The sequence below is a fragment of the Rhineura floridana genome, chromosome 11 (assembly GCF_030035675.1).
Source record: "Rhineura floridana isolate rRhiFlo1 chromosome 11, rRhiFlo1.hap2, whole genome shotgun sequence".
In the NCBI taxonomy this organism is placed as follows: domain Eukaryota; kingdom Metazoa; phylum Chordata; class Lepidosauria; order Squamata; family Rhineuridae; genus Rhineura; species Rhineura floridana.
The window spans coordinates 60,720,551-60,747,063 of record NC_084490.1 but is presented as its reverse complement, the minus strand read 5'-3'; the positions used below and the strand labels follow the sequence as shown (position 1 = coordinate 60,747,063).

General features: G+C 40.9%; 2 protein-coding genes across 4 annotated transcripts in view; one reads left to right on the top strand and one right to left on the bottom strand.

Moving 5' to 3' along the window:
- Positions 1 to 63: 63 nt before the first annotated feature.
- On the bottom strand, positions 64 to 22,524 carry FABP1 (fatty acid binding protein 1). 3 transcript variants are annotated; one of them, XM_061588677.1, is made up of 4 exons: positions 21,344 to 22,524; positions 3,894 to 4,066; positions 3,278 to 3,370; positions 64 to 130 (listed from the first exon to the last, which is right to left on the bottom strand). In XM_061588677.1, the coding sequence occupies exons 1-4, from the start codon at positions 22,110 to 22,112 to the stop codon at positions 80 to 82; spliced, it is 1,086 nt and encodes a 361-aa protein (XP_061444661.1). In that variant the 5' UTR covers positions 22,113 to 22,524; the 3' UTR covers positions 64 to 79. The 3 variants fall into 3 exon arrangements, with proteins under 3 accessions (XP_061444661.1, XP_061444662.1, XP_061444660.1); XM_061588678.1 differs by lacking the exon at positions 21,344 to 22,524 and adding an exon at positions 6,640 to 6,737; XM_061588676.1 differs by lacking the exons at positions 64 to 130; positions 3,278 to 3,370; positions 3,894 to 4,066 and having other exon boundaries at positions 17,624 to 21,776; positions 22,193 to 22,524.
- The window catches only part of LOC133368051 (uncharacterized), a 22,366-nt gene continuing 17,963 nt past the window's right edge, over positions 22,111 to 26,513 (top strand). Inside the window, exons 1-2 of the mRNA XM_061592133.1 lie at positions 22,111 to 22,128; positions 22,361 to 22,444. Of these exons, the coding sequence (XP_061448117.1) occupies positions 22,111 to 22,128; positions 22,361 to 22,444 (102 nt within the window). The remainder of the gene's footprint in view (positions 22,129 to 22,360; positions 22,445 to 26,513) is intronic.

Here is a 26,513-nt window from a genome sequence, read left to right as displayed (position 1 = left end):
GCAATGAAGAGATGTTTGTATAAATGTCACTTTATTGCACTACTTTTACATAGTAAAAGTATAGAAATTCCTAGGTTATCTAGATTCTCTTACTGATCCTCTTGTAATGAAGGTCACCCACACTCAGTGTCTAGAAAAGAAAACAAGAGCTTTAATCACCCAGGATTGTGTTCTGCAGTTCACATCCACAAAGCTAACGACACATTAAAAGATATCGTCCAAACTGAAATAAATCAGCTACACTCAAGATTTGTTTTTAAATGCAGTCAGAAATGTACAACAGGGCTATATGGGTGAAATCCAAAGCATTATGTTATCAGAGTGCACAGTTTGGATGCAGGAGATCCAAGTTAATATCTTTGCTTTCCAATGAAGTACACTGGGTGGCCTTGAGCCTATCACTGTCTCCCAGTGTAACTTACCACACTGGATAAATGCTTCTAAAGAGTTCCAAAAAATGTCATAGAACCAAACAAAAGTGCTGTAGAATTGCCTTTCATGACCATTTGGCGGCAAGGTGGGCAAATTAATACATAAATGATGCAAACTTTATTATTGCAGCGTGTAACACAGGGATGGGGACCTTTAGCCCTCCAGATGTTGCTGAGCTATGTCTCCCATCATTATTGATCTTTGAGAGCCAGTGTAGTGTAGTGGTGGACTAGGACCTGGGAGACTAGAGTTCATATCCCCACTCAGGCATGAAGCTTGCTAGGTGACCTTGGGCCAGTCACAGTCTAATCTACCTCACAGGGTTGTTGTGAGGATAAAACGGAGAGGGAGGAATGCTTCCTTGTATGCTTCCTTGAGCTTCTTGGAGGAAAGTTGGGATATACATGTAATGATAAATAAATACATAAAATTGGCCCGGCTTAGTGGGGCTGATGGGAGTTGGAGTCCAACAACATCTGGAGGGGCACAGATATCCCATCTCTATTGTAACAGAACTAAACACATATAGTGGCATTCAGAGTTAGACCTACTTAGAGCAGACCCATTTAAATTGTCAGACATGACTAACATGGATTTTTAATTTTAATGAGTCTACTCTGAGTAGGACTTTGTTGACTACAACCCATATTCTTCCCTGTTACCCTTGTAGTTATCCTCTCGCCTCTCCTGTCTTGAATTTTAAATTGGAAGATCCTTGGGACAGAGACCTGACATCTTGTGGTTATTCTGTAAAGGGCTACATGTAGTGATGGTACTATATAAATACATATTATTATTATTAAGACATTATCATTAACTATAATTAGGTACTTTCAAAGCTTTAGGAGCTTCACTGCTTTAGAACAGCTGATGTTCTTTTTAGAGGTTCTCAGACCTGGAGAGGGGCTATGTACTCTATGTAACACTGCAAGCCTATGCTGATTTACTCAGATGTAAGTCCTGTGAAATTCAATGGGACTTGCTCAAAGGTACGTGTGCATAGGACATCTGGCTTTTCCTCAGCAGAGTTCAAGGCCACTAACAATAAAATTAAAACAATATTTTTGACAAATCAAACTAAAGCACTAAACAAGGAATGACAAATTGAAGCAGCAGTAGCTACTAAACCAATGCTATCTACTAGAATGCATAAGGCCTGCAGTTACTAAGGACAGGCAAATCTGTCAGTGTCTCTCTTTTTCTCGTTTTCCCACTTAAGAGTCCTAATAAAAATCACATTTCCACATCAGTTTGCAACTTTAAAAAAAACAAGGTCCTAATGAAACTCAGCATTTTAGCACATATTTCTCCTAGTGTACATTTTGTATGCAATTTTGCCTAATATCCACATTTTTGCAAATACATTTCCCTTTATTTAATACATTTTGTGTGCTGCTTTCGTTATGTGCATTTCTATGCACATTTTACCCTAATATATATATTTGTAATTAATTTTTATTCCGTTTATATCCGGCCCTTCCTCCCAAAGGAGACCAGAGTGGCATGTTTGTACGCTTTACTCGGCTGGAGAGCTGCATTGCAAAATTTGGAGAAGTGTGAATTTTGAAGGATGGCTGTGTTTTGGTTCATAGATTGTTTCTGGAAAGTGTGAACCAGGTAGGTCTGCCTATAAATGCAAAATGAATCAAATCCTCCCCCAGCACCTACTGATCCTGGGCCCAGTGCCGCAGAGCCTCCATACATTCCGCATCATGTCTCAATGGGCATATGTGAGACGCGTGACCATTTACACCAACAACCTTGAGCCTACTGCGCATTCAGTGGATACAGGTGACCAAAAATGTTACTCCAATTGTCTCGGGTATTGCCTGATGCAGGAAGGACTGCAGGGAGGGGGTCATTCTTATATCCCTAGGGAGAGAATTCCACAGCCTAGGGGCCGCCACTGAGAAGGCCTTAAGGTTCCCAAGCCACAACACCTTGCAGGTGCTTAGAAATTCAGTGGACACAGGTGGCCAAAAATGTTACTCCAATTGTCTCGGGTATCACCAACCAGCATAGTTCAGTAACATTGACTGGCATACTGTCTGCAACAAGCACTTGGCATTCAGTCTTCTGATCCAAATGCTGATGATCACCCTGGAATCATTGATGGTGCTTTTAAAAAAATCCCTTAACATCTAAGAATAAAATCAATATATGTATAAAAATTGGCAAAAAGATTTGTCTCCTACTTAGGTACTTGGCATATACATCAACATCACGATGGATTTTTTTCAGGATGACCTCAAACGGCAAGTTAGCCGTCCCAGTAATGGATACTGTATTCATGTGATTGGTTCATGTGATGTGATGTTATTCCCTTAATCATCTGCATCAGTGTAAAGAAAGCAAATGAGATGTCTGGGCCATTTCTCCACTTAGCAGATGCCTCAAAGGCTATGCCCATTGTTTTCCCCGGCCTAATGAAAGATGTACCTTCTACTTGAATTTGAAACCTAATCATCCATTGCATTGAAACTGGAAAAAAGTATATGTCCCTGCAGCTGGAGCAACATATCTACTCATAAACATTTATAGCATAGATACAAAAAGCATGTCAGCCCCTCTGATGTTCTAGTGTGGGGTTAGGCAAAGTGGTGTATTCCAGATTTTGCTGAACTACAGCTCCCATCATCTCTGTCCATTGGCCATGTTGGCTGGGACTGATGGGAGCTGGGATCCAACAACATCTGGAGGGCACTACATTGTCTATCCCTGTCCTGGTGCCATTAGCTTCCAAGGCCCCCTGAAGATGAATCAGTTTGGGAGAAGTATGGCAGGGGTGGTCCAGGCCATAATGGGGGCCTCCAAAGTTTGACACCCCTGTTCTGGGGGTTCTTACATTAGTTATGGTGTCTCCATTTATTTCAGTGACAGATTTGATGTCCTTCAGGTAGACAATCATCTTATTGTCTCCTTCCATTTGAACAACCGTCTGTGGGAGAAAGGAAAAAAGAAGCATAGTCTGGGCTCCAGTTCAAGCATTGACATTTCTAAGTAACTTGTCAACATGTTACTGAACTTAGGATTTCCTCCACCCATGAGAGGTGACCAGTGAGTTTGCCTTTTATTGTGATTTGTGGCTTTTTGTCAATTTGGCTGTCTGAAAAAATGTTACATCTCTCTCTGTTTTCATAGGAATATGGTCTCCCATCCCACCCCCAATATATCTTCTCTGCAATATCTACTTCTGCCTATTTCATAATGTGTCTTTGTTTCTGAATGTTTGTAGGTTGGATCTGAGTGTTCTAATTAGAAACCAGCCTCCTATTCAGAGAACAAAGGCATACATCAGATGTGAGGAAACTTTGGTTCACATGTTGCTATACTACAACTCTCATCAGCCATAGCAAACATGGCCAATGGCCAGGGATGGTGGGAGTTGTAGTTCAGCAACATCTGAGGGGCCACAAGTTCCCCATCCCTGCCATACATAAATGAAAAGTGATGGGCTCTACCTTGACCTTCTCTCCTGTTGGGGTCTGCAGCTCGGCCTCCTCTCCAATGGTAAATTCATTAGTCAGCACCTTACTTCCAGTTGTCACAGTGACCTTGAACTTCTTGCCATCCTGCACAATTTCGGAGATGCTTTTAAGGTCCTTGCCCTTTTCAATTAACTCATCAGAAAGGCCTGGTTAGAAGTAAATCAACAGTCATAAGGCTAACTAACTACTCATAAAGCAATGAAGAAGATATTCAGACAGGTAAAATCAGCAAAGAAGCTAGTGGCACCTTTAAGCAAGAGTAGAGAACCGTTTTGGTCCAGCAGGTAATATCTTTATCTCCCCCATGGGCCAACTTTGACAGGTGGTGAGGGTCACCCACCTGGCAATCCTCTGATGTCATAATGACAGGTGATTGAGAGGTGGGTGATCCCACCAACCTGTCAAAATTGACCCACAGGGGTGAGGAGAGAGGTCTGCTACACTAGCGCATTCCCCAGAGGGAATGCACTGTTAAAGCAGCACCCAGCAAGATTGAACCCTGGCCCTCTGTTTATCACCCAGTGACATCAGCTGATAGACAGGTGTCTGTGGTTTGGGGAAAATGGATTCACAATTCAACCTGGACCCCCTGGTAGGCCAAGATTGACCTGTGGGTCAGAGGTTCCCCACCTGCGCCTTATTATGGAATAAGCCTTATTGTGGCATACATCTGATAAAGAGAACTGTAGTCCACAGAAGCTTACTCCATAATAAATTTGTTAGTCTTTAAGGTGTCACAAGACTCTCTAGTTGTTCTTGCTGCAACAGACTAATATGGCTACCCCTCTGGAAATTCAGAATGGTGATGTTCAAGACCTGCAATAGATGCGACTGAAAAAATTAGCTCTAAAAGAAAGAACAAATCCACACTCAAGCTAGAGCTATGACCCAAATATGTAAAGTCTTTTTCATATAGTTGGCTTTGAACATGACCATGACAGGGAAGAAAGGGTTAAACTCTCCCTCCCTATTCCCCACAGTCCTGATGTTGCTTAGGTTCCCCCTGCAATTAGTTTCCCCTTACGCATTACATTTTTTCTAATGGGGGGAGGATGATTTTTCTCCTTGACATACATATGCACCACAGTGAACTGGGCCATTACTGGGAATGGGAAACTCCTGATTGCCTCATGAGTCTCCCCATAGCCTTCTCTTGCACCTGGGGTTGGAGCCAAATCCACAAAGGGATATATCATGCCTTAGGAAATTATCCAGATTATTTTTGAGAGATTATTCTTATTTTAAGACACTACTGAAGACCTAAGAGTTGGGAAATGCTTGGTGACAACAAATTGTTTGATTGGAAGTACTTGCACATGACCAAGACCACAATCCTGTTCAAACTTACATTGGAGTAAGCCCAGTGGGACTCACTTCATGAGTATGCTCAGGATTGCACTGCGAGGGGCTCTCTGGATGCCAGGCATTGCTAATAGTATTGTTTTATGTTATGAGATTGTATTTTAATTGGTGGTGTTCATGCACTCATAAGTGCTGCACTTGAGAAATTCTATACACACGCTGGACAGGCACAACCCAGTGGGAAGATCTCCTCCACAAGTTTTTCCTACGGTAATATTTTGCAGCTCTCATTCATTTCAGTGAGGTTTGCTCAAGAGAATTTCCTGCCTGGTAGTTGTGGGACACAGGCATAGATCTTAGGGGTGGACAATCATTTGTACTTATGTTCAAAAGCAGACCATGTGGGTAGAAATGAGCTGCCATGCATTGCTAAGGAAGGACACAGGCAGACAGTCTACCTGAATTGTGCTCACATCCACATATGCAAGGTGTGGACTTGTGCATTTGGAGGTGAGCCATGGGAAGCCTCTCCCCATCTGTACCAGGTGCACAGCAGAATCCCTCGCTGTGATGAGTGTAGAAAAAGCAGATCAGTAGATCTACTCTTAGATCAGTGGATCTGCTGTTTCCTCCCTCTTCATGTAACTAGATCCTGTTTTTGCATTTGCATACTCATAAGAGTTCTTTTGTACATACAGTGCCCTTCTAAAAGACAGGGAGTAGCTCTATAAATACCAGATTATTGAAAACATAAATAGACAATTATTACTGAATATTATTATTTATCTTGCCCTTCTTCCTAAAGGAGCCCAGGGTGGAAAACAACAAAACAATACAAAGATGTTTAGAAACATTAAAATAATAAATAAAGAATTGTTTCTGTATACAGCACCTTATGCTAGAGCCAATCCAACACCTGGTAATGCAAACTTGCCTTCTGGACAATGTAGATATTAAATTCACATTACACATCAGATTGAAGTAAGACCCATTCCATCAACCTTCTTTTATGAAACTATTCTCAGCTGCTTTACCACACCAGACACAACCTCTTCAGGCTCAGGCATGAATAAATCTTCATCAGGTTACTTCCCCTTTTGTGACATGGATATTGCCACAGATTTTAAGACATGCTGTTATTACCACTATGCTCTGTACTGAGACTGAAAGATGTATCAATCCATAGTACGCTGCACTTTAATACCAATAGGAAAGACAAGAAATATAAACAGGACAACACATGATAATAAAAGTCCGATCTACAAGAATTACATTTGAGACAAAAATAACAGTAACATTTCTTTATCCTTTACTGCTTGGTGGTAGGTTTCAAAGCTGTTTTCAAAATAGACTAAAATGGAGGCAGGGAACACGCACTAGCTAACCAATGATTACCCACCACATTTCCAAAGCTTACCAATGGCTTTCATGAATGGCTCAAAATTGTCATGCGATTGGAGTTCAAACTTCCCGTTGAAGCTCATGATGGTGAGTGATGGACACTTTCGACTCAACAGAAGAGAAGGCAGCTCCTTTGGAAGGCAACACTTCGTTTTTATAATGCCCTCTTGCTTTGAAACTTGGTCAGAGGTTACATTATGTCACTCTTTTATGGTTTTGCTGAAACATTAACTTTGTGACTAAGGGACAGACATTATCACTAAATCAACATAACTGGGTGTAATTAAAAAGCTACACTTGCAATTCCAGTTGCAATTTTCTACAAAGACTGTGAACTGCAGATAGATTATGCATATAAAGAAGCATTTGTAAAAATTACGCAAAAAGTTAAATGATGCTGAAGTACAATATGTGCCTTGTACAAGTACTGCAGACTGAGGTTGGAAACCCTTCCAAAAAGATTAGATTAAGGAGGATATTGCTGCAATGAACATTACAGCTAATATTCAACATTAATCATACTCAGCAAACTCACTGGTCAATGGACTTTTCAGTGGGTCTACTCTGAGCATGATATAGTGGGATATCACCCGTCATGGTCGCCCCCTCTCAGGTATCAAATTAATTCATTAATATTAACATTGATATTGGAATTTTTTGATCCTTTTCTCTGGAACAGATTTTTAATTACTCTGTTGGCTTAAATTGAACCACATTAGCATGAAGGCAGAGTCAAACAATAGTTTATCCCTCTGTGAGCATGTCCATCACTCTTATACCAGTTTAGCTGCCATGGGTTTTCCCAAGGAATCTTGGAAACTGTAGTTTGCTGAGGATGTTGAGGCCTCTATTAGAGAACCCTAGCTACCCTGTGATAGAACTACACTTTCCAGAGTTCCCAGGGTGGTGGTAACAACTATTAAAGCAGTTTTACACTGTGGTGTAGATATGCCCACATAAGGTGATTTTGGGTATCCAACTTGTGATAGAGATCCATGCCAAAGTGGGACATTGGGTAGATTTAGTATGTTTTGGGATCCTGAATGAATAAAAACATTTTAAAATAAATGTTGCTGAACTTCTGTTGACTTAGGGTCTCGATATGTGCTAGCCCCTTCCCAGGTATTTCTATTATGAAACAACTGCAGAAAGGCACTGAATCCACATGGGAAAAGATAGTCCCATGATTCTACTTTAAATGTGGGATGAATGTACATTGGTAGAGTTGTGGCCAGGATCCAATACCTATCCCTCAAAACTAGCAAGAGAAATAAATATATGGACACATTGAGCAGTATCATTCATAGGATGTGTCCAATCAGCATAAGGATTTCCACTTGCACAACAGGACTTCTCCCTCTTCTCTCTCATGCCCTCCCCAAATCTATTGTAGAGAGTAGGGGGAACCCATAGAACAGGCTTAGGAGGTGTGCAGGGGGCGAGAAGAGGGGAGAACATTCAGTTGTGCCAACAGAAATTCTTGCAGTGGTGGAACATTCACATAGTGATGCAACCCACTGCAGTGCTCACCTGAGATCCTTTGAATTGGATGAATGAGTCTTTTGATGTGGCTCTGAACCCCCACCTGAGGGCCACTGGATGTTGCTAGTTATGGACTGGAACCTCTGGTGCAATGAGTTATATTACATACCAAGGCCACCATCCTCTGCAAAGTTAGATGTGCTTAAGTTAACGCGCACTCAGCTTTGACATAATTCTGAGTGTTACCCAGTAAGGTTATCGGTGGATCTGTCCATAACTGATTATCTTGTGTCAATAGGCCCATGTTACAACAGAGTAATCTGAGACAGGTCCTTTTGCTTGAGGAAAACATGATTCTGAAGTCAAACAGCTTCACTGTTTCAGTCAAGTAATCGCTATTGGGATGGGATGGTCTATATGTACTTGCAAAGACATTTGCTGAAGGGAGGAGGGGGGGTTGCCCCAGAATGACAGAAGAAAAAAGGGGAAAACGTAGGTAGGAAATTACCAAAAGTTTATTTAAGAACATGTATTTTTACAAAAATTCTTGTAAAAAGCCCAACGCGTTTTGGCTAACAATATATAGCCTTCATCAGGGGCAATTACTGAATGTCTGGACATGTGCGGTGGTCTTAGCCAAAAAATGCTTTCGAGAGAGTATTAGTAACAATGATCGTGATATTGATTACTAATACTCTCTCGAAAGCATGCTCCTAAATAAACTTTTGGTAATTTCCTACCTATGTTTTTCCCTTTTTTCTTCTGTCATTCTGGGGCAGCCCCCCCTCCCTTCTGTTTTATTGGATGACACCCACTCCTTTGTTGTTTCTTCTGTTTTGTGAAAGACATTTACTGACCACCTCCCTTTGACCAATCATCTTTTAAAACTTCTGATTTGCTTTGGCATAAATTGCACTACATAATAATAAGTTTATTGTACTAGCCGAAAGTCATGACAAATACATTAAAATATACAAGAGTACAGAAAGTAATATTTTGAATGTTACAGATTATTACAGCTAAATTACCATAAGCAAACTCAGCTTCAACTTAAAACTCGGAATCTCCAAGACAGCTTATGGCAATTTTGTGTAATTCTCTCTTTCAAAAAAAATTGTTTTTTTCTGCCAAGGCAAAGAGAGCCACTTTATGTGTCATATAGCCATTGGGGTCACTCAAAAGAAAATTCAACTGTTTCTGCAAGGACACTCCTACATACATAAGTTAGCAAGGGTTTCATGAATCTCTCTGTTGGGTCCCTATACAGAGAGCAGATTAGATAGCAAGTAATGAATAAGTCTTCCATTTGATGTTGGCCACTGATAAATAATCTACATTTAAATGGCTCCGCGTTATAACATCCGTCCAGGACTGCGGTTGGCATAACTTGAAATCGCAACTCAATAAAAACATTTCTTAGGTAAAGAGGCCTCTCAGTTCAGACAGATAACTTGCTCCAAAAAAATGCACTATATGATCGAGGATCTTGCAGCTGGACATCTTGGCTCAGCTTAATGAGAAGTCGCATGAATTTAGATCATTGATCTAATCTAGCTCTGTACTCTCGACTCTCTCACAATGGCTCTCTGGTAGAGAGGAGTCTTCCCTAGCCTTGTTATCTGAGATCCTTTTTTAACTTGAAGATGCCATGGACTGAATCTGAGGCCTTCTATATGCAACGCATGTTCTTTGCTTTTGAGCTATGGCCCATGTCTGTCCCCCAGTTAGTAAATCTATGAGGTTTTTACTGCAACAGCTTTCTAGGGTGTCTAGTTGAGATCTTTCCCAGCTTTATAACTGGAGATACCAAGGATTGAATCTGGAACCTTCTGTATACTCCGGAAATATGAGAAATCTGGCACAATGCATTTTCATATGCTTCATTGGGAATATATGTATTTCTAGCTTTGGAGGACAAACTCCACAAGGAGAGGGAGAGGTCTCTTTCCTGATGGTCAGTTTTTTTAAAAAAGTCTCCAGATCCTTTTCCAGATATATATACTGTACATAAAAGTGCAAACAGGATTCTACCCAGGAAGTAAACCCGATCACACATGTTTTGGCCAGTGAGTGCAAAGGCAGTGGGATGATTAACAAGCCCTGGGGCTGGTTTCAGAGGGGCAGTTTCTAGTGCTACCCAATCATTGCTTTTGAGTTGTAAGCTACAAACAAAAGTACAATTGACTTTCCAGGCTATCCAAAACCTGGCATTTTTTCTCTGTGTACATCTGACTGTGTTCCATCCACATAACTGTACATGACATAGCTGCTGTGGGTGGGACCATTTGAAGCTCAGCACACATTTGCTATAATGCTTGTGGTGGGTGCCGTCTTATATTCACTAATAGGCAAAAAAACCCTTGCAGTTTAAGAACATACCTATAGCCAACAAATATTTCTATCAAACTTTAAAAAGCAGGGAAATTGGGCAGCTATAGTGAATGCACCAGGGGAACAGGAGACCTGACCTCCTCTCTGAGATATTGCACTGCCCTACAAATTTGTAATAATGCAAACACAATTTGGGTTGGTCTTTCACAGCCCAATCCACTTCCTGTGTAGCTTGGAAGAATTTGGTAACATATGCCTCTCAGCATATGGTGAGTGGTATAATAACTATATACATTTTCTTTAAATTGACCTTTTGATTAGTGCTAAAAAGTGTATGAGCAAAGCATGGCAATCCCATACTAGGTACCTAGTGTGTGAAAGCACCCTTGTGCTCTTTATTTACTTTAAAAGTTATCACATTTTTATGATATTTTATTTAAGACTATTTGAATCCTGGAAATTGTAGTTTGGCAAGGGTGTTAAGAATTCTCTATTACAGATCCCTAAGCCTCCTTCCAGAATTCTAATTTCTAAGATTCCTTGGGAAAAATAATTACTACAGAATTACAACTGATTATTAAATCAATGTAAATCTGTGGTGTTGATAGAGATGTGAAGGCCCGGGCTAAAAAACAGAAAATTGTGAGGAAAAACTGTTGTTTTTTTCATCCCACCCCCCATTTTGGTGGGGGAGCCAAATAAGGCTTTGACCCCCCACCCTAAACCACCTTTTTTTTCTTTCAAATTTTCAATTTTTTCCCTTGGGCCCCCACATCTCTAAGTGTTGTTCTGTTCTAAGAATCCACTGAGCCAAAGAAATGCAATATGCAGCTGCTTCAATCTATTACACAATGCTGTTGCTACAGAATGCAGTATATAATACATTTTTACAATCATGCTCTTTAGTTGCCGCTGTAGGCCTAAGGAAATCCTCCTTCTAACTTTTACCCTCTCAGTTCCTGTCTTATGCACCACCTTCTTCTTTCTCCTCCTCATTCTTCTCTGACGCTCTGCTTGCTGAAAAAATATTAGAAGGGCAAGATAAACCAGTAGAACTGGTTATGTATGGGAAAGGAGATGTTACTGGTGATTTGTCAGAAAAAGCAGTGCAAGGATTATGGCCAGATAGCCTCTGACGCTCCAGTTGGGTTGAGTCCCCTGCAGCCATATTTCATCAGAAGCCATTACTGTCCAACTGCAGGTAGCCGTGCCATCAGCATGAAGTTATCTTTGAGCTGATTCACACATGAAACTATGATTTATTAAACCATGGCTTAGGCTTATGTGTGAACCCTGTCTGGTGGCTTAACTATGTTTACAAAGCACACTCCACACTGCACACATTCTAGGTTGCACCAAAAACACTAGGTGGGGTGGATTAGGCAGAACAGACTCAAGAGTGCAGATTTTTGGAAAAGAGCAGCAGCAGCAGCCTTGCATTTTAAAACTTCATTTAGACCCGTTTGGATAACTTAGGAACAATTGTACTCTCTAAGTCAGGGGTGAGAAACCCGAGGCCCTCCAGATGTTGTTGGACTATGGCTCTCATCAGCCCTGGGCATTGGCCACGCTATCTGAGACCAGTGGCATTTGGAGTCCAATAATGTCGGAAGAGCCACAGGCTCCCCACCCTTGCTCTGTGGGCAAACAGCCTAAAGTAGCCTTCAGCGTTTAGCCTGGAAACACATGCCCGAGAATTAAAGGCAAAGTGAAAGTGAGATCAATAGTATTGTTATATCATTAGAAAAGGTGGGATTCCTGCCCCCCGTCCCCATTATGTCTTGCTAAATTGACCATATTTTCCCCCATGTGCCTGGTTTTTTTATTTTGCATTTTTAAAAAGCTAAATAAGTGGCAGTGTTAATAAACTTCTTAGAAATTTAAGTAGACTTAGCTGAATATGTTTGGAGACTTGTTTAGGCGGGGGGGGAATCCGCTCAGAAATGGATATTTTCCAAGGCATCAAAGAAGCCATTTGCTTCTCATTATTTACTAGAAATGCCACTCTGACATGATCCCCCTCAAGGCTTTACAAATAAACTTCATTATTGTGTTCCACAAATCCAAATCCAAACCTTTTTATAGATGCAATCATTGGCTGAATACACACATCATCCCCCCCCATCTATTAGCACTGGTTAAATTTTCAAGCTTTTAAATTACAAGCTTTTTTATCTGATCAGTTGAGTTGAGTTCAGGTACCAACTCAAAACTGTGAAGACCAATTGGTATTTGAAACAGGTCTGAAAACAGTGTACAGCGATGTGGCATTAGCCACCCTAATATAGACCCCAATTGGATTAACGCAGCCACTTTTCAAGAAGTCAGCTCATGTATTCAGCTGCAAGTTCTCAAGTGCTGAGGAATCAAATGATATTACACGTTGTAATGCAGTCTTGGCCTATACCAGCCTGCCACATTAAAATTACTCTGGACCTCCATCCTGGCCAGGCTGAGAGTTGACATTTCCCCTTTATTACATGAACTGTAGAATGGATTCTATCTATTAGGGAAGGGAGAAATATCCCAGGCTGTAGTTAACCGTGTAAGCCCATCTCCCATCTTTAAAATGATGTCAAGTCCCATCCCTGATTGATGTGGTGTCTTGCGATTGGCTGCAAAAGGGCCAAATGTCAATTAGATCCCACCTAGGTAAAACACCCTTAGAAGATGGATTGTTCCCAACAATCCATCAACATCAACAATCCATCAACTATTTGTCCCTCAACATCCATCTGACCATCAGTGCTATGTTACACCTAAAGAGATCAGAAGCCAGAAACTTGAACTATTTATTTTCTTCCATGCACCTTTTCTCTTCCTACCTTCTTAAACACTGCTTTAAATAAAACCTCTTAAAATTGGCTGTTGGATTCCTGCATGAGTTTGTGCTAGACTCAAAGGGATATTTCTCCCTTTTGTATCCAGATCATTTGGCTTCATGCTACATAATGTGTGATAGTCAGATTTGACAGAGAAAAGTAAGTTACTTTGACCCCCACCCAGTGAGTGTTGGGTAAGCAGGATGCTGTCTCTGCCCCTGGTCCTAAATGTTTACCTTGCACCCTCAAGTTTCACTTCTGTTGGGAGCAGGAATGGGCAAGAAATTCAATTCACTTCGTATTTCAAGTTATATCTATCAAATTTGCTCTTTCCAAAACAATATGACAACCAAAATGCAGCCATCCTTTGAAATTCACACATTTGAATTTTGCAATGCAGTTCACCAAATGTTTACAAAAATACATATTTTACGGAAAAGTGTACATAAAAATGAATATATGAGTGAAAATAACATACAAGAATGCATTATATTATGAGAAATGGCTTGCAAAAATGTGCATGTGGTCAAAACTACCTACAAAAATGTGTTTATTAGGAGAAATTGGAACAAAATGCTGGAGAATTTTCATGAGGATTAAAAAAAGAATTGCAAATTGCTGCAGAAATGTGGAGAACTGAATTTAAGCTTGGAAAAATGAGAAACTGAGAGAATCAGAATTTTCTATCCCTAGTTGGAGGTTAGAGGGAACATAAGAGAAGTGTGATGGCACAGTCTATCTGAGAACCCCTTGCACAGCTGGCCTAGCTAAGGAGGAGTAAAGTCACACTTGTATGTGTGAAATGATCCCCAGTTTTCTTAAAGAAGTAATAATTACTGTTGGGGACCCATTTCTCCAAAGTGTTCCTAATAAGTCATTTAAAGTAAAGCAAAACACCAGCAACAAAACCAGTTTGGTATGTTATTCCTGTCCTGTCTTCACTGAGTTATTGCCGTGATTTCCATTGTTGCAGTGCAGTACAAGCTCCTTTGACCAGGGAGATTATGTGAAATCACCTTTAGGGCACTTTCTAATGTCAGGGATTGGGAGACCAGCTCCAGTGCTTCTGATTACTGCAATCCAGATCCACAATGTGCAATATGTATTTATGTGTGTGTTGTCACAAACCTTCAGTATGGGGAACTCACAAAAGCAAGCAAAAATCCTCTCCCCAATAAGGCTCTGGAGGACAACAGCTATTTGCCCTCCTCTATTCTGTGGGCTGGGCCAAGAGTTTTACCACAGTGGCCTGAAAATAAACTGGGGCTCCCACAGCATATGTGTGTGTAAAGGGTGTTCACATGTTATATTCAACTAGAGTACAAGCTGTGTATCTGTATACATAAATGGTTAAGCTGTACAAATCCACAAGTATACAGTCTTTCACACAAACACTGGTATGCGTGTAGAGACAGCTTGCACCTGTGTTCAGGGTAACATGTGAACTGAATCAGTACTGCGGACCCCTGCCTCATGCTCTGTTCACTAGCTCTGCTCTCTCAAGTTGCTCCAGGGTCAATCCTGATTTTAAAGGGTGGCACCTGCAAAAATCTTCCAGCTGGCATTTCCTGCCCATGGTTACCGTGCAGAGACATAACTTGGCCATCAGCTTCTGTACCAAGTTATCTTTCTGGACACTAATCAAGGACAGTGCTATATAGTGGATTACAGCTACAACATTATGAAGGTATGATGATCATTCAGGATTTTATTTTAAAAAATCAATGTATTGCTAGATGGCTCACTAATAACTATAATGCAATTTGGTGGTGCCAGGTTGTGTTACCGTTTCTAGATTAATTACTGCAATCAGTGGTAGTTTGTAACATATATGGCAGATTATCACAGACTATCTATATGTGACCGGCTTCAGATTGTAGTGTTTTTTTATTTTAAGCGCTAATTTGAAACCATCTGCAGGACTTGTGTGGTGCTATGCATACATTTTGCACCAGCTCATTTGAAACATGCATGGGTAGGGTTGACAGGTCTTCAGTTTTCACCTGGAGACTCTGGATTTTTTGAGTCCTCTCTGGGTATGTGGGTGAGTCACCCCAATTTAAAAAAGAAATTACATTTCTAAATGGTCTGGCTCAAGAGATATAATGTATTATTGTTTAAATTCCTTCTGTAAACCACTTTGGCTGTTTTTTTTTTTTACAATAAAATGGTATATAAATGTTGTAAATAAAATACATAAATAAATTTCAGAGACAGTGTGGCCCTTGGGTATTCCGACTCAGGCCATTTGGTATTATGTAGCTCAGTACTGATGACATGAACTAACATTGGCTCTCCAGGATTCCAGGCAAAAGTCTTTTCCAGAAATTGAATTTTGGACCTTTGCATGCAAAGCATGTGCCCTACCACTTAGCTACAGCCCTTCCCATTTAAAAAAGTTTATTTTCAAATTGTTCTTTTCAATTCACTAATCAATGTTCAACATACCTAGGGCAGATCCATGCCATGCATTTAAAGCAAATTCAGCACACATTTGAAGCACATGGATCCCCCCTCAGAATCATGGGAACTGTAGTTTGTTAAAGTTGGTGGGAACTATAATTCTGAGGGGGAAACTACACTTCCCACGATTCTTTGGGGAAAGTCATGCTTTTTAAATGCCTGGCTGAGACAATGGACTGAATGAGGGCTAATAAACTGAGGCTCAAGCAGAAAAGACTGAGATGCTGTTAGTGGGTGGTTCTTCTGACCGGATGGTGGATGTCCAACCTGTCCTGGATGGGGTTGCACTCCCCCTGAAAGAGCAGGTTCGTAGCTTGGAGGTTCTCCTAGAACCATCTCTGTCACTTGAGGCTCAGGTAGCCTCAGTAGCACAGAGTGCCTTCTACCATCTTCGGTTGGTGGCCCAGCTACGCCCCTATCTGGACAGGGATAATCTGGCTTCAGTTGTCCATGCTGTGGTAACCTCCAAGTTAGATTACTGCAATGCGCTGTATGTGGGGCTGCCTTTGAAGGTGGTTTGGAAACTGCAGCTTGTGCAAAATGCAGTGGCCAGATTGGTAACAGGGACCAGACATTTCAAACATATAAACCAATTCTGGCCCGCTTGCATTGGCTGCCTGTATGTTTCTGAACTCTTCAAGGTGCTGTTTTTAACCTATAAAGCCTTACACGGCTTGGGACCACAATACCTGATGGAACGCCTCTCCGGACACAAACCCACCCATACACTATGCTCAACATCAAAGGCCCTCCTCCGGGTGCCTCCTCCGAGGGAAGCTGGGAGTCTGGCAACAAGGGAGAGGGCCTTCTCAGTGGTGGCCCCCAAATTATGGAATGATCTTTCTGACGAGGTGCGCCTGGCAACAACACTGTTATCTTTTCGGTGCCATGTCAAGACTTTCCTCTTCTCCCAGGCATTTTAGCATGTGTTTTTAAATAGCTTTTTAAAAATGTGTTTTTAAAATTTGTGTATTTGCTTTTATTGTTTTTAATTGTTGTAAACTCCCCAGAGAGCCTCGGCTATGGGGAGGTAAGCAAAGCAAAGCAAATTTAGACCAGCAATACACAATATCCAATGATACATAATCATACATTTGGTTAAAATGAACATAGGTTTTGTTCAACTTTAAAATATTTTAAAACTATCAAATCATGTAATTATAAGACACCATATGAGACCGCTAATGTGTGTTGTTTTATAGCTGCAGCGCAAAACCTTGCGACTGGAAATGTAACAGAGGAACCAAATCTGCTAAAAGATATTTTGTACATAGTACTGGGTCTCAGCCAGGGAGTTGTTGGAGAAGGGGGGTGATAAGACGCTGTCTTAACTCATTATAAAACTCACAGTCTAACAGAACATGGTTGATGTTTTCTAAAGAGCCACTGCCACACGAGCAGACTCGTTCTAACAGTGGAGTTTTCTGGTATCTGCCAATTAATATGGCAGAAGGTAAAACGTTGTATTTGGCCTTGGTAAAAGCTTTTCTTATTCTATAATTGTACAGAATCTTCAAATGGTTCGCAATCAAATAGGGAGAGCTATATGGTTCCCCGTTTATATTTACATACTTAAGGGTACGTTGTTTTTGTATTTCCATATCCAAAATTCTTTGAGTAATTGATAGGTTTGCTTGTTGGAAACCAATAGACAGGAGCAATGGCAAGGATAGGCCTAAAGATGTAAGTTTTAGCACTAAAGAATTTCTCCAATCCAACTGGAAGGAGTCAGTGAGTACTAAAGGAGGCAGTCCTACTGGAAGGAACACTAATTTTAACCAAAATTTTAATTTAAGGATCCAAATACGTGCTTCTAATGTTGGGAGTCCAACTTCCAAACGTAAAACGTTGTTTGGAACACAGGAAGGGACTCCCAGAATGGACCTAAGAAATTTAGTCTGTACAGATTCTAATAAGGAGAAGTTAGTATATACACTTGCCTGAGTACCATACAATAGTTGTGAAACAATTTTAGATGTTAATACTTTTAAAACTGATGGGATATGTTGGCCTCCCTTGGTGTAATAAAAAGAGAGAAGGGCATTTACACTTCTTTGGGCATTTATCCGTGCACATTTCACCTGGGGTTGCCAGTTGCCCGAAGAGTGATACACTATACCAAGACATTTATAGGTAGTCACTTGATCTATAACATTACCCTCCAAACTCCATTGGTGTTACCATCACCTTGGTCTTTTCATAATTAATTACCAATGACTCATTTTTACAATGAGTGGTAAGAGCTGAAAGAAGACACCGAAGACCGACAGAGGAAAGAGAGACCAGCACGGCGTCATCAGCATATAGCAATGTTGAAATTGGCCTATTTGAAATCGTAGGATGGTGAGAAGGAGTTTTTGCAAGGCTTTTGATTAAAGAATTCACATAAAAATTGAATAACGTTGGAGCTAATATACAGCCTTGTTTTACTCCATTTATCGTTGGAATACGCCCCGTTAAATTGCCAGCTTTATTGCATCTAATACGGACGCAGGTATTTGAGTAAAGTCTGCGTATGAGTAGTAGCAGTCTCCTGTCAATGTTTGCAGATTCTAATTTTGCCCACAATTCATCTCTGGGGATAAGGTCAAATGCAGCTTTAAAATCTATAAAAGCTGCATATAGAGCCCCCCTCCCCAAGCGCTTTGAATATTTATCTATTAGATGATTTAGGACAAATAGATGGTCAACCATGGAACGATTTGCCCTAAACCCAGCTTGTTCATCCTCAAGTATGTTTTCCTGCTCAAGCCAGGATTGGAGTTTTCCTAACAGATGTTTAGCATATAGCTTGCTGATCACGCTCAACAGACTTATGGGTCTGTAATTTGCTGGATCAGCCCTATTTCCTCTCTTAAATATTGGGACAATGATAGCTAAACCCCAATAGTCAGGGATGATGATCGTCTGATCTATACTCGTAAAAAGTGTTGCTAGTATAGATGCCTACCTCTTAGGCACAGTTTTGATCATTTCGGCCGTGATATTGTCAGCACCAGGGGCTTTCCCTGACTTCAAGGTATTAATAAGTGATATCACTTCGTTCTCAGTCACTGGGGACCAGTTGGGAAGATCATTTGGTGATATTTCAGCATGGCTTGACTTGTTTTGATCACTTGCATAAACCTTGTGAAAATAACTTTCCCACAGATTTACTGAGATATGGGAGTCCAGCTTTGGTGTTAACTTAGGCCATCCTCTGGCAACTAACTTCCAGAAAAGTGCACCATTCTTAATCCTGGAGGCCATAATCAGTTGTTGCCAATACACTTTCTGGGCTTCTAACTTTTTCCGTTTAATTAAATTTTTATAACTCTTTTTTAATTCTTTATATTCCACCGGTATTTCTGTGAGATTCTGAAACCTATACTCTCTATATTTACAAATCAAAAGATTCTTGTGATCCAGACATTCCTGGTCAAACCATTGTTTATGATGTTTAAAACCCTTATTCCCACTTACAGAAGAATTTACAATTAGTTTGAACCTCAGATAGCAAATTCTGGTAAGCCAGAGTTGTAGGCTCTCCTTGTGTAGCTGATAGCAATGTTTCTTGATGCTGGACTATAGTTGGAGAGTATATTATCTCTCTAAAGTATTTTTCTAGTTTAATTGACCAATGTACCCGTGAAATAGACTCCATAGGCTCCCAATTTAAAATTGGGGACTTTAAGGGGCGAATTTCTTGCAATCCCCATATCAATGACAATGAAAGGGGTAAGTGGTCGCTTTCTGTTCGGATATCAACAGAGCAGGAAGTGACCCTATGAAGCATGTCCTTGGGGGTTATAAAATAGTCAATAGTGGATGACCCCGCTCCCGAAAGGTATGTGTATTCTCCAGACCAATCACCCTCGACAGTCCCATTTACCAGGGTAAGATTCAATCTGTAATTCATCTGTATAAGGGAAAGGCCTGCATAATTTACTCCTTTATCTTTTGAGGAGCAAGAAGGAACTTTAAAATCCCCGTATATTATAGGGGGTGTTTGTCGGTAATGCTCATATAATTTCTCATCACTAGGGCCGGATCTGGCATTAAAATCGCCAGCTATTAATATCATGGCCTCTGGGTGAAGTGTTGATAGCTTGATTATATATTCCTCTAATAGAGAGTAGATAGATTTAATTTGTTTCTTCTGTCTAAAGGGGGGAAGATAAACATTAATCAATAACAGACATGACTCCTTTGCTTTAAGTACCAAAGTCATAGCCAGTCCTGGCAAACACGGTAGATCATTTAGCATTAGTCTTATTTTGGTGGTAACCATTATACAGAGGTCTCCTATTGGACGCCCTCCTTTATCACTAGGAGTTGCTGACATGGTATAGGTCGTAAATCCATCGACATTAATTGAGTCTGTAGCCCAAGTCTCCTGTAGCAAAATCACATCAAACTTTTCCAAATAGCTCAAAAGAGATGGATCAACGATTTTAGATTTCATTCCCGCAATATTCCAGGAGAGGAGGTGAAGATTAGTAGAAAGATGGATACTTCTCCGTCATGGTTTGGACGACTGTAACATCGGTTTTGGGGCCGTCTTTAAGCTTTCTTTATATCTCTCCGGTTGTATCATAATTACATCGCCACTTTCAATAGGTTCCAAAGTTCTATCTAATCTTGGTAAGGAGGTTTCTGCTGGGCACCTTCCTTCTGAAGGATGGTTAAGATGGACATCATCTGAAGATTTACTAATTAATAACGATGTCAGATTTTGTAGTCTTTGCACTATGTCAAATTGTGCCCCACTTGAAAGATCTATATAAGCTTCCAACAATCTTACTTCTTCATCAATATATGGGCCAGTTTCTTCCTCAGTCTTGGACATTTGGGTCAATTCAAATCGTGAAAGCTCTTTTATGGAATCGCTAGAGTGGACTGTTTGGTCCAAATGCAAGGGAACATCCTGGCTCAAATTTGATTCTGCTTGTTTTGTTAGATGTTTTGCGTTGACATTTTCTTTCAAGTTTTTAGTTGGAAAATACAAGCAGAGGGCTTGTGGCAATGCTATATTCATAAAAAATCTTTTTATTTCAATACCATAGTGCCATAAACTCATTTTGCGTTGCAGCAGTAGATCCGCTTTCTCCCAAGAGTCGAACATCACTACTGCTCGCGCCATAGATCGGTTATAGTAAAGATATTCCACTGAAGATATATTTGATAATAAAAACCGATCGGGCAGGACACTGTTGAGTAGTTTCAGCAGGTGAATTTTACGCTCCCATTGTGTAAGATGTCCAGGAGGTTTCAGGTAATTTGTTAATACTAATTTCCTACGGACAAGTTTTAATTGCCATTTTAAAGTAGGAGTCTGCGTTTTAGTCCTCTTAGTATCAGTATGTGAACATGTTTGATTTGGGGTAGTCTGTTTATGTATAGATGTTTTTGGGTCCTTTAACTGAGCGGGCACCCGTAAAATCTCAGGGTCTATAATCCGTTTAACATGATCTCTAATTTTAGGCTGACTTGAGTAATTAGCTTGCTGTTTTCCTTTAGATTCCACAAGTGACTCTAGAATTTTAAAAAGTTTAGAAAAATTCATTTTAACATATTGTCGAAATTTAGGGCGCTTGATATTTTTGCTCAGTTTACTCAATTTAGATGGTCTAACCGTCTTACCATGTCGTTTTCTTAAATTAGTCACCAGGTTTCGCTTATCCTTTTGTTTAGAATTTGTTTGAGACATTTGTTGAGACTGAGTCAGGTTAGGTCGAGATATAGGGTCAAAAAGGGGGAGGTAATTTCTATACGCCTCCACAAGTGTAGTTAAAAGCTTATTCGTCTCGCATATAAAGTTTTTGATATGCTCGATGTCCTTGGTCAAAGTGAAAAGCCAACAGTCTAGAGGCAAATAGTTGGTTGTATTCAGTGCACTTTTTCCTCCAATTGATCTAGCGGGACTTGATGTAATCACAGGAAATTTTGATGTGAGGTGTGAGCTGTCAGGACCAGTCCCGGGTGACCCCATATCCATATCTCTCGAGTCTGTAATTTTATCTTGTGGTTTATTTGTTATCAGTGAGCAAACCGGATATTCTGCTTCAGCAATCTCCTGAGCCAAAGAGGGAGTTAGAAAAACAGGGTTATCTATTTGGAGTACCCCGTTTAAATCCAAGGACCAATCTAGAGGTGTATCTAAGAGAAGGCTTTTATCAGTCTCTTTCCTTATGTTACTGCTTTCAGCAGTAACCCAAGTTTTTACAGACTCATGATCCTTATCCTCCAGTACAGGCTCTTGGCCTTTTTCCTCCATTCTCCCAGCTGGATTTATCTGTTTTTTGGGAGAGAAGTACTGGGTAATCTTCAGTTGTTTGGGCTTTTTTTCCACGGGTAACAGTTCTAAAATATCAAACCCCTGAGTCTGGTAATCCCTTCTCGTATGTACCATGTTAGGATATCACCCAGTCAGCAACTGGATTATCTGGATTTAAGCCCTTCAGGTTAAAGGTGAATTAGGTTTCTACTCACTTTCTAGTTTCTCCAAAACCTTCCCAATGCCGAGAGTTCCCTTTGTTTTCCTTCTCCACTCGTCTGTTGCTGGATTTAATCCAGATTCTTACTTTCACAGTCTCATTATTTTCTAAACAGCTGCTGTCTTTGTCCTTTCACAGAAAGTCCGTTTAAAAACTACAACAGCAAACAAACATTGAAGGAGATAACTGGAGACAAACCACCAGAATCCAGGCAACCAGCCAAGGACATGCCCCATACAGGAACAAAGTAAGTAGAATGGAAACTAATTCCCTTAATTTGGTTTAGTGTTTTATAATTTGTCAGGGATCCGGAGCAATTTCACTTGATGTTATCTGACGGACGCCATTTTTTTCCCCTATGGGGAGGTATATAAATGCAATAAATAAATAGAATGTGCTACATTGTTTATAATTACACTTTTACAACTGTTTAGGTGCAAGCAGTATAATACTATATAAAACCATATTTAATTATAAGAGCTTTTATACGGACAGTGTTCTGACCCTTCTTTTATTATGTAGATTTCTGGTTAATTGTCCAGAGTCATACTTCCAGTAGGAACTAATGGTTAGGAGACAGCTGGCAATCTTTCGATATGGATTGAATAAAATACTCATGAAAGCTTAGGGAATGTCTCAGCACCCCTCCCACTTCGTTTTTATTGCATATTCAGGATGATTTGTACTTATGATGCTATCAGGGAGGCAGGGCCGGCGCTAAAGGGTGGGGATAGAATGTGCACATGCTCATTTATATGTATAGATGCAAATTTATATTCACTAATAGGAAAAAAAACCTTGCGGTTTAAGAACATACCTATAGCCCACAGATATTTCTATCAAACTTTAAAAAGCAAGGAAATTGGGCAGCTATAGTGAATGCACCAGGGGAGCAGGAGACAAGACCTCCTCTCTGAGATATTGGGTTGGTCTTTCACAGTCCAATCCACTTCCTGTGTAGCTTGGAAGAATTTGGTAAGATGTGCCTCTGAGCATAAGGTTAGTAGTAGCAACACCTGCCCAGAGCTTGGAAGATTACTTTTAAAAAGTAATAAATTACAGTTACAATTACTTGGCCCAAAAAGTAGTAATTACCGTTACAATTACAATTGCTCTGAAAGTAACTGACTACTTTACGTTTTCTCAAAAGTAATCACTACAATTACATTTCAGTTACTTTTTAAAAAAAACTCCTACAAGGTGCTGGCCTTGGCTGCTGCACATCTAAGAAGCCTAAAACAATATTAAAAATAAACACACACACACAGGGGATAGTAGAATAAAAATTTTTATCTGTAAGATTAACATAATGGCATAACAGAATCTCACATCCCCCCAAGCAATGAAGATACCCCAACTCTTGAAATCAAATTTTACACTTGAAATGCTTTTATAATATGTTTCTGTTATGTCTCAAAAGAACAAGATGCTCAAAGAGCATGTCAGACAAGGAATGTCTTTTTACAGTCATTACGTTGCCACCAGTACTGAACAGGCATTCTACTGTGGCGCTTGAATGCCTGTGTTGTGCTGCAAAAAACACCGCAGCACACGTGGAAAGCCATGGAGTGATGACACTTCCCTGCTGGGAGACCTCAGGTACCTCACCAGTTCCTCCTCAGCAGTGTCCACTGCTGACTACTTGCCCTGGGGCAGAAAGTTAAAGAAGTCATCTTCTAAGTCATCTCCTTCCTGGTCTTTATCTGAAGACTGAGCACTGTCCTCATTAAGTACACCCATCTTTATTTCAGCTTTCAACAAGGCTTCCATTGTGTATCTAAGAAACAGAGAGGATATGTTAACACATATATGTTAGGAAACCATCATCTGCTCTTCATTTCCTGATGCTTGTCATGTCCCCAGGTTCAGGGTCCAGCCTGAGCCTGTGGATGATGACATGGAAGGTAGAAAGGTGAGCAAGTCACCACACTCATGGGGCAGCACAGCAGACCCTTAAGGATTACCTGCAGCAACCCAAGGTTGTGATGAGGAGCCCCAGGAAGAAAAGCCCCAGCCCCTGCCTACCACCTTAAGCCCTCTGATGCCTCCCTTGAGACAACATTTCCCTTGGAGTAATCCACCCAAAGGGCTTCCCTAATGTTCTTACTTGTTGGTATGGGTGGTAGCCTGACACGATTCCAGCCAATCTAGTTTGAAGCGAGGGTGTAGGCAGGCTGCCAGAAGAAGCCTCTTGTCCTCCCAGATAGCTGCAAACCGCTTTCTTAGGGCTTCGCGCACACCTCTCAGCAGCTGAAAACAGTATGTGTACCTCTCAGGTTTGTTTTCCAGTCCTTCTAACTTGCGGTCCAGATTGCAGAGCGTTGGTAGCAAATACCCCATGAACATGCCGTTCTCCCGTTGCAGGATATCTAGGGACTTGGCTAGTGGCTCCATAATCTCTGTGTATTCCTGTACCACTTCAATCTCAGCAGCTGTGATCCTGGACAAGGAGCAGTGGTCCATTATGGCGTGCATTTTTAGTGGCACAGTTGACAGGAGCTCATGTAGTTGCTTCAATGCATCAAAGGTGGAATTCCACCTGGTCTTATTCGGTACCTTCAGATACACACCACATTGCGCATGGATATACTCAGCAATCTGTGCTGACTGGTTCTGCTTGGACCACAACTTGTTGCACTTTCCCATCAAGGAACAAAACTGTTTCTTGAAAGGACCAAGAAGACTACTTTTGGAGGAATCAGAAAGCATGGCCTCTATGTCTTGTGTTGCCACAAGGTTGAGGGTGTGGCTAGCACATCTCTGGTGTGGTGGTAAAACAAAATCCTCTCCTGAGTCTGCAGCTTCTTCCTCTGCCTCAGGTCCTGTGTCCAGGATCTCACAGATAGGCACAAACTCCACCTCAGCCTCCTCCTCCTCCTGGTTATCACCATCATCGTCACTGGTGCCTGCAGCTTCCACTGGTTCTTTGGCCATGAAAACTCTGAACGCTTTCACAAAGTTGGAGCCATTGTCTGTAGTAGTGCACATAACTTTGTTGTGGATCCTGTACTGCACATGTACATCATGCAGTGCTTTTGAAAGGACATCGTATGTATGGCGCCCCTTCAGACGCTTACAAGCCAAGGCCCCGACCTCACGTTTCAGGGTAGTTGGTTTGATCCAGTGGGCTGTTACCCCAAAATAACTCTTCTTGCCATTGGTCCAACAATCTGCAGTGGTTGCTATATATGCCACAGCACCCATTCGGTTTGCAAGAGTTTCTCTCATGTGGCATGCTCTCTTCTCAATTCTGTCTCTCAGAGTCTTGGCACATATGATGGTGAGATCTTTGGGGAGTCCAATGCGAACCAGATTAATGAATGATGGTTTGTCCACAGTCTGAAGTGGTAATGTCTCCTCTACAATGAAATCAATGATTGCTCTGGGTGACAGGTTCCTTGCCAGATCCGCACCTCTCAAGGGTTGTCTGCTGCTGCTTCAGCATTTTGGGAGGAGGGGTGTCATGCATTGGTTCAGGAAGGCCACGTCTCCTTGCCTTTATTGCTTCTTCAATTGCTCTCAGCTTCTCAGGGTGTGCCCTCTGAGGAAGAAGAACAAAGCATGAATCCAAGAAAAAAATGGAAGAGGAACTTCACAATTGAAACATAAATAGACAATGGACACTCTTTGAGGACCAGCATGACAAAGGCTTACCTCAAAATGTTTCTTCACATTGGATGAGGAGGAAACAGCTGATCTCAGATTTTTGATCCTTGGAAGGCAGTAATTGCATTGTACAACAACATTTTTCCCACTCTGGCTCACAAATGTACAAGCTTTCTCAAAGCCAAACCATGGTACTTGCTGTTCTGCAGATGTGGCTGTGGGCAACTAGCACTGCTTCATGCCCTCCTCCTCCTCATGCACAGGGCCTCCTTTGTGAACCTCACTTTCTAGTTTTGCCTCCTCAGGATCAACAAGCTGTGACTGAAGTGGCCGCACTAACTGACTGCTGCTCTCAGCACATAAATTCCACTGAAGTTGGAGTTTTTGCCATAGAAAATGAAAAAAACATATAACCTATGATAGCCCAATAGACAATCAGAACGAATAAAAAACCCTATTGCTTCTCATTTGCAAATCTTGCAAGATCTAAGGTAACTCTAGATCATGTGAGTTCAGGTGATGCATGTTATGTACATTTGTATAGATATTAGCAGAGATTGTCAACAGTCTATGATGCTTGTGTGTGCCAATGTGTGTGTTTGTGGCAGGCTTTTACCCTGCACTGAGATCACTGAGACTTAAGACTTAGTAAAATAAGAAAAGCTATTTCATTTATAGAAATACATCGTAGATAGGAAAGGCATACCTAG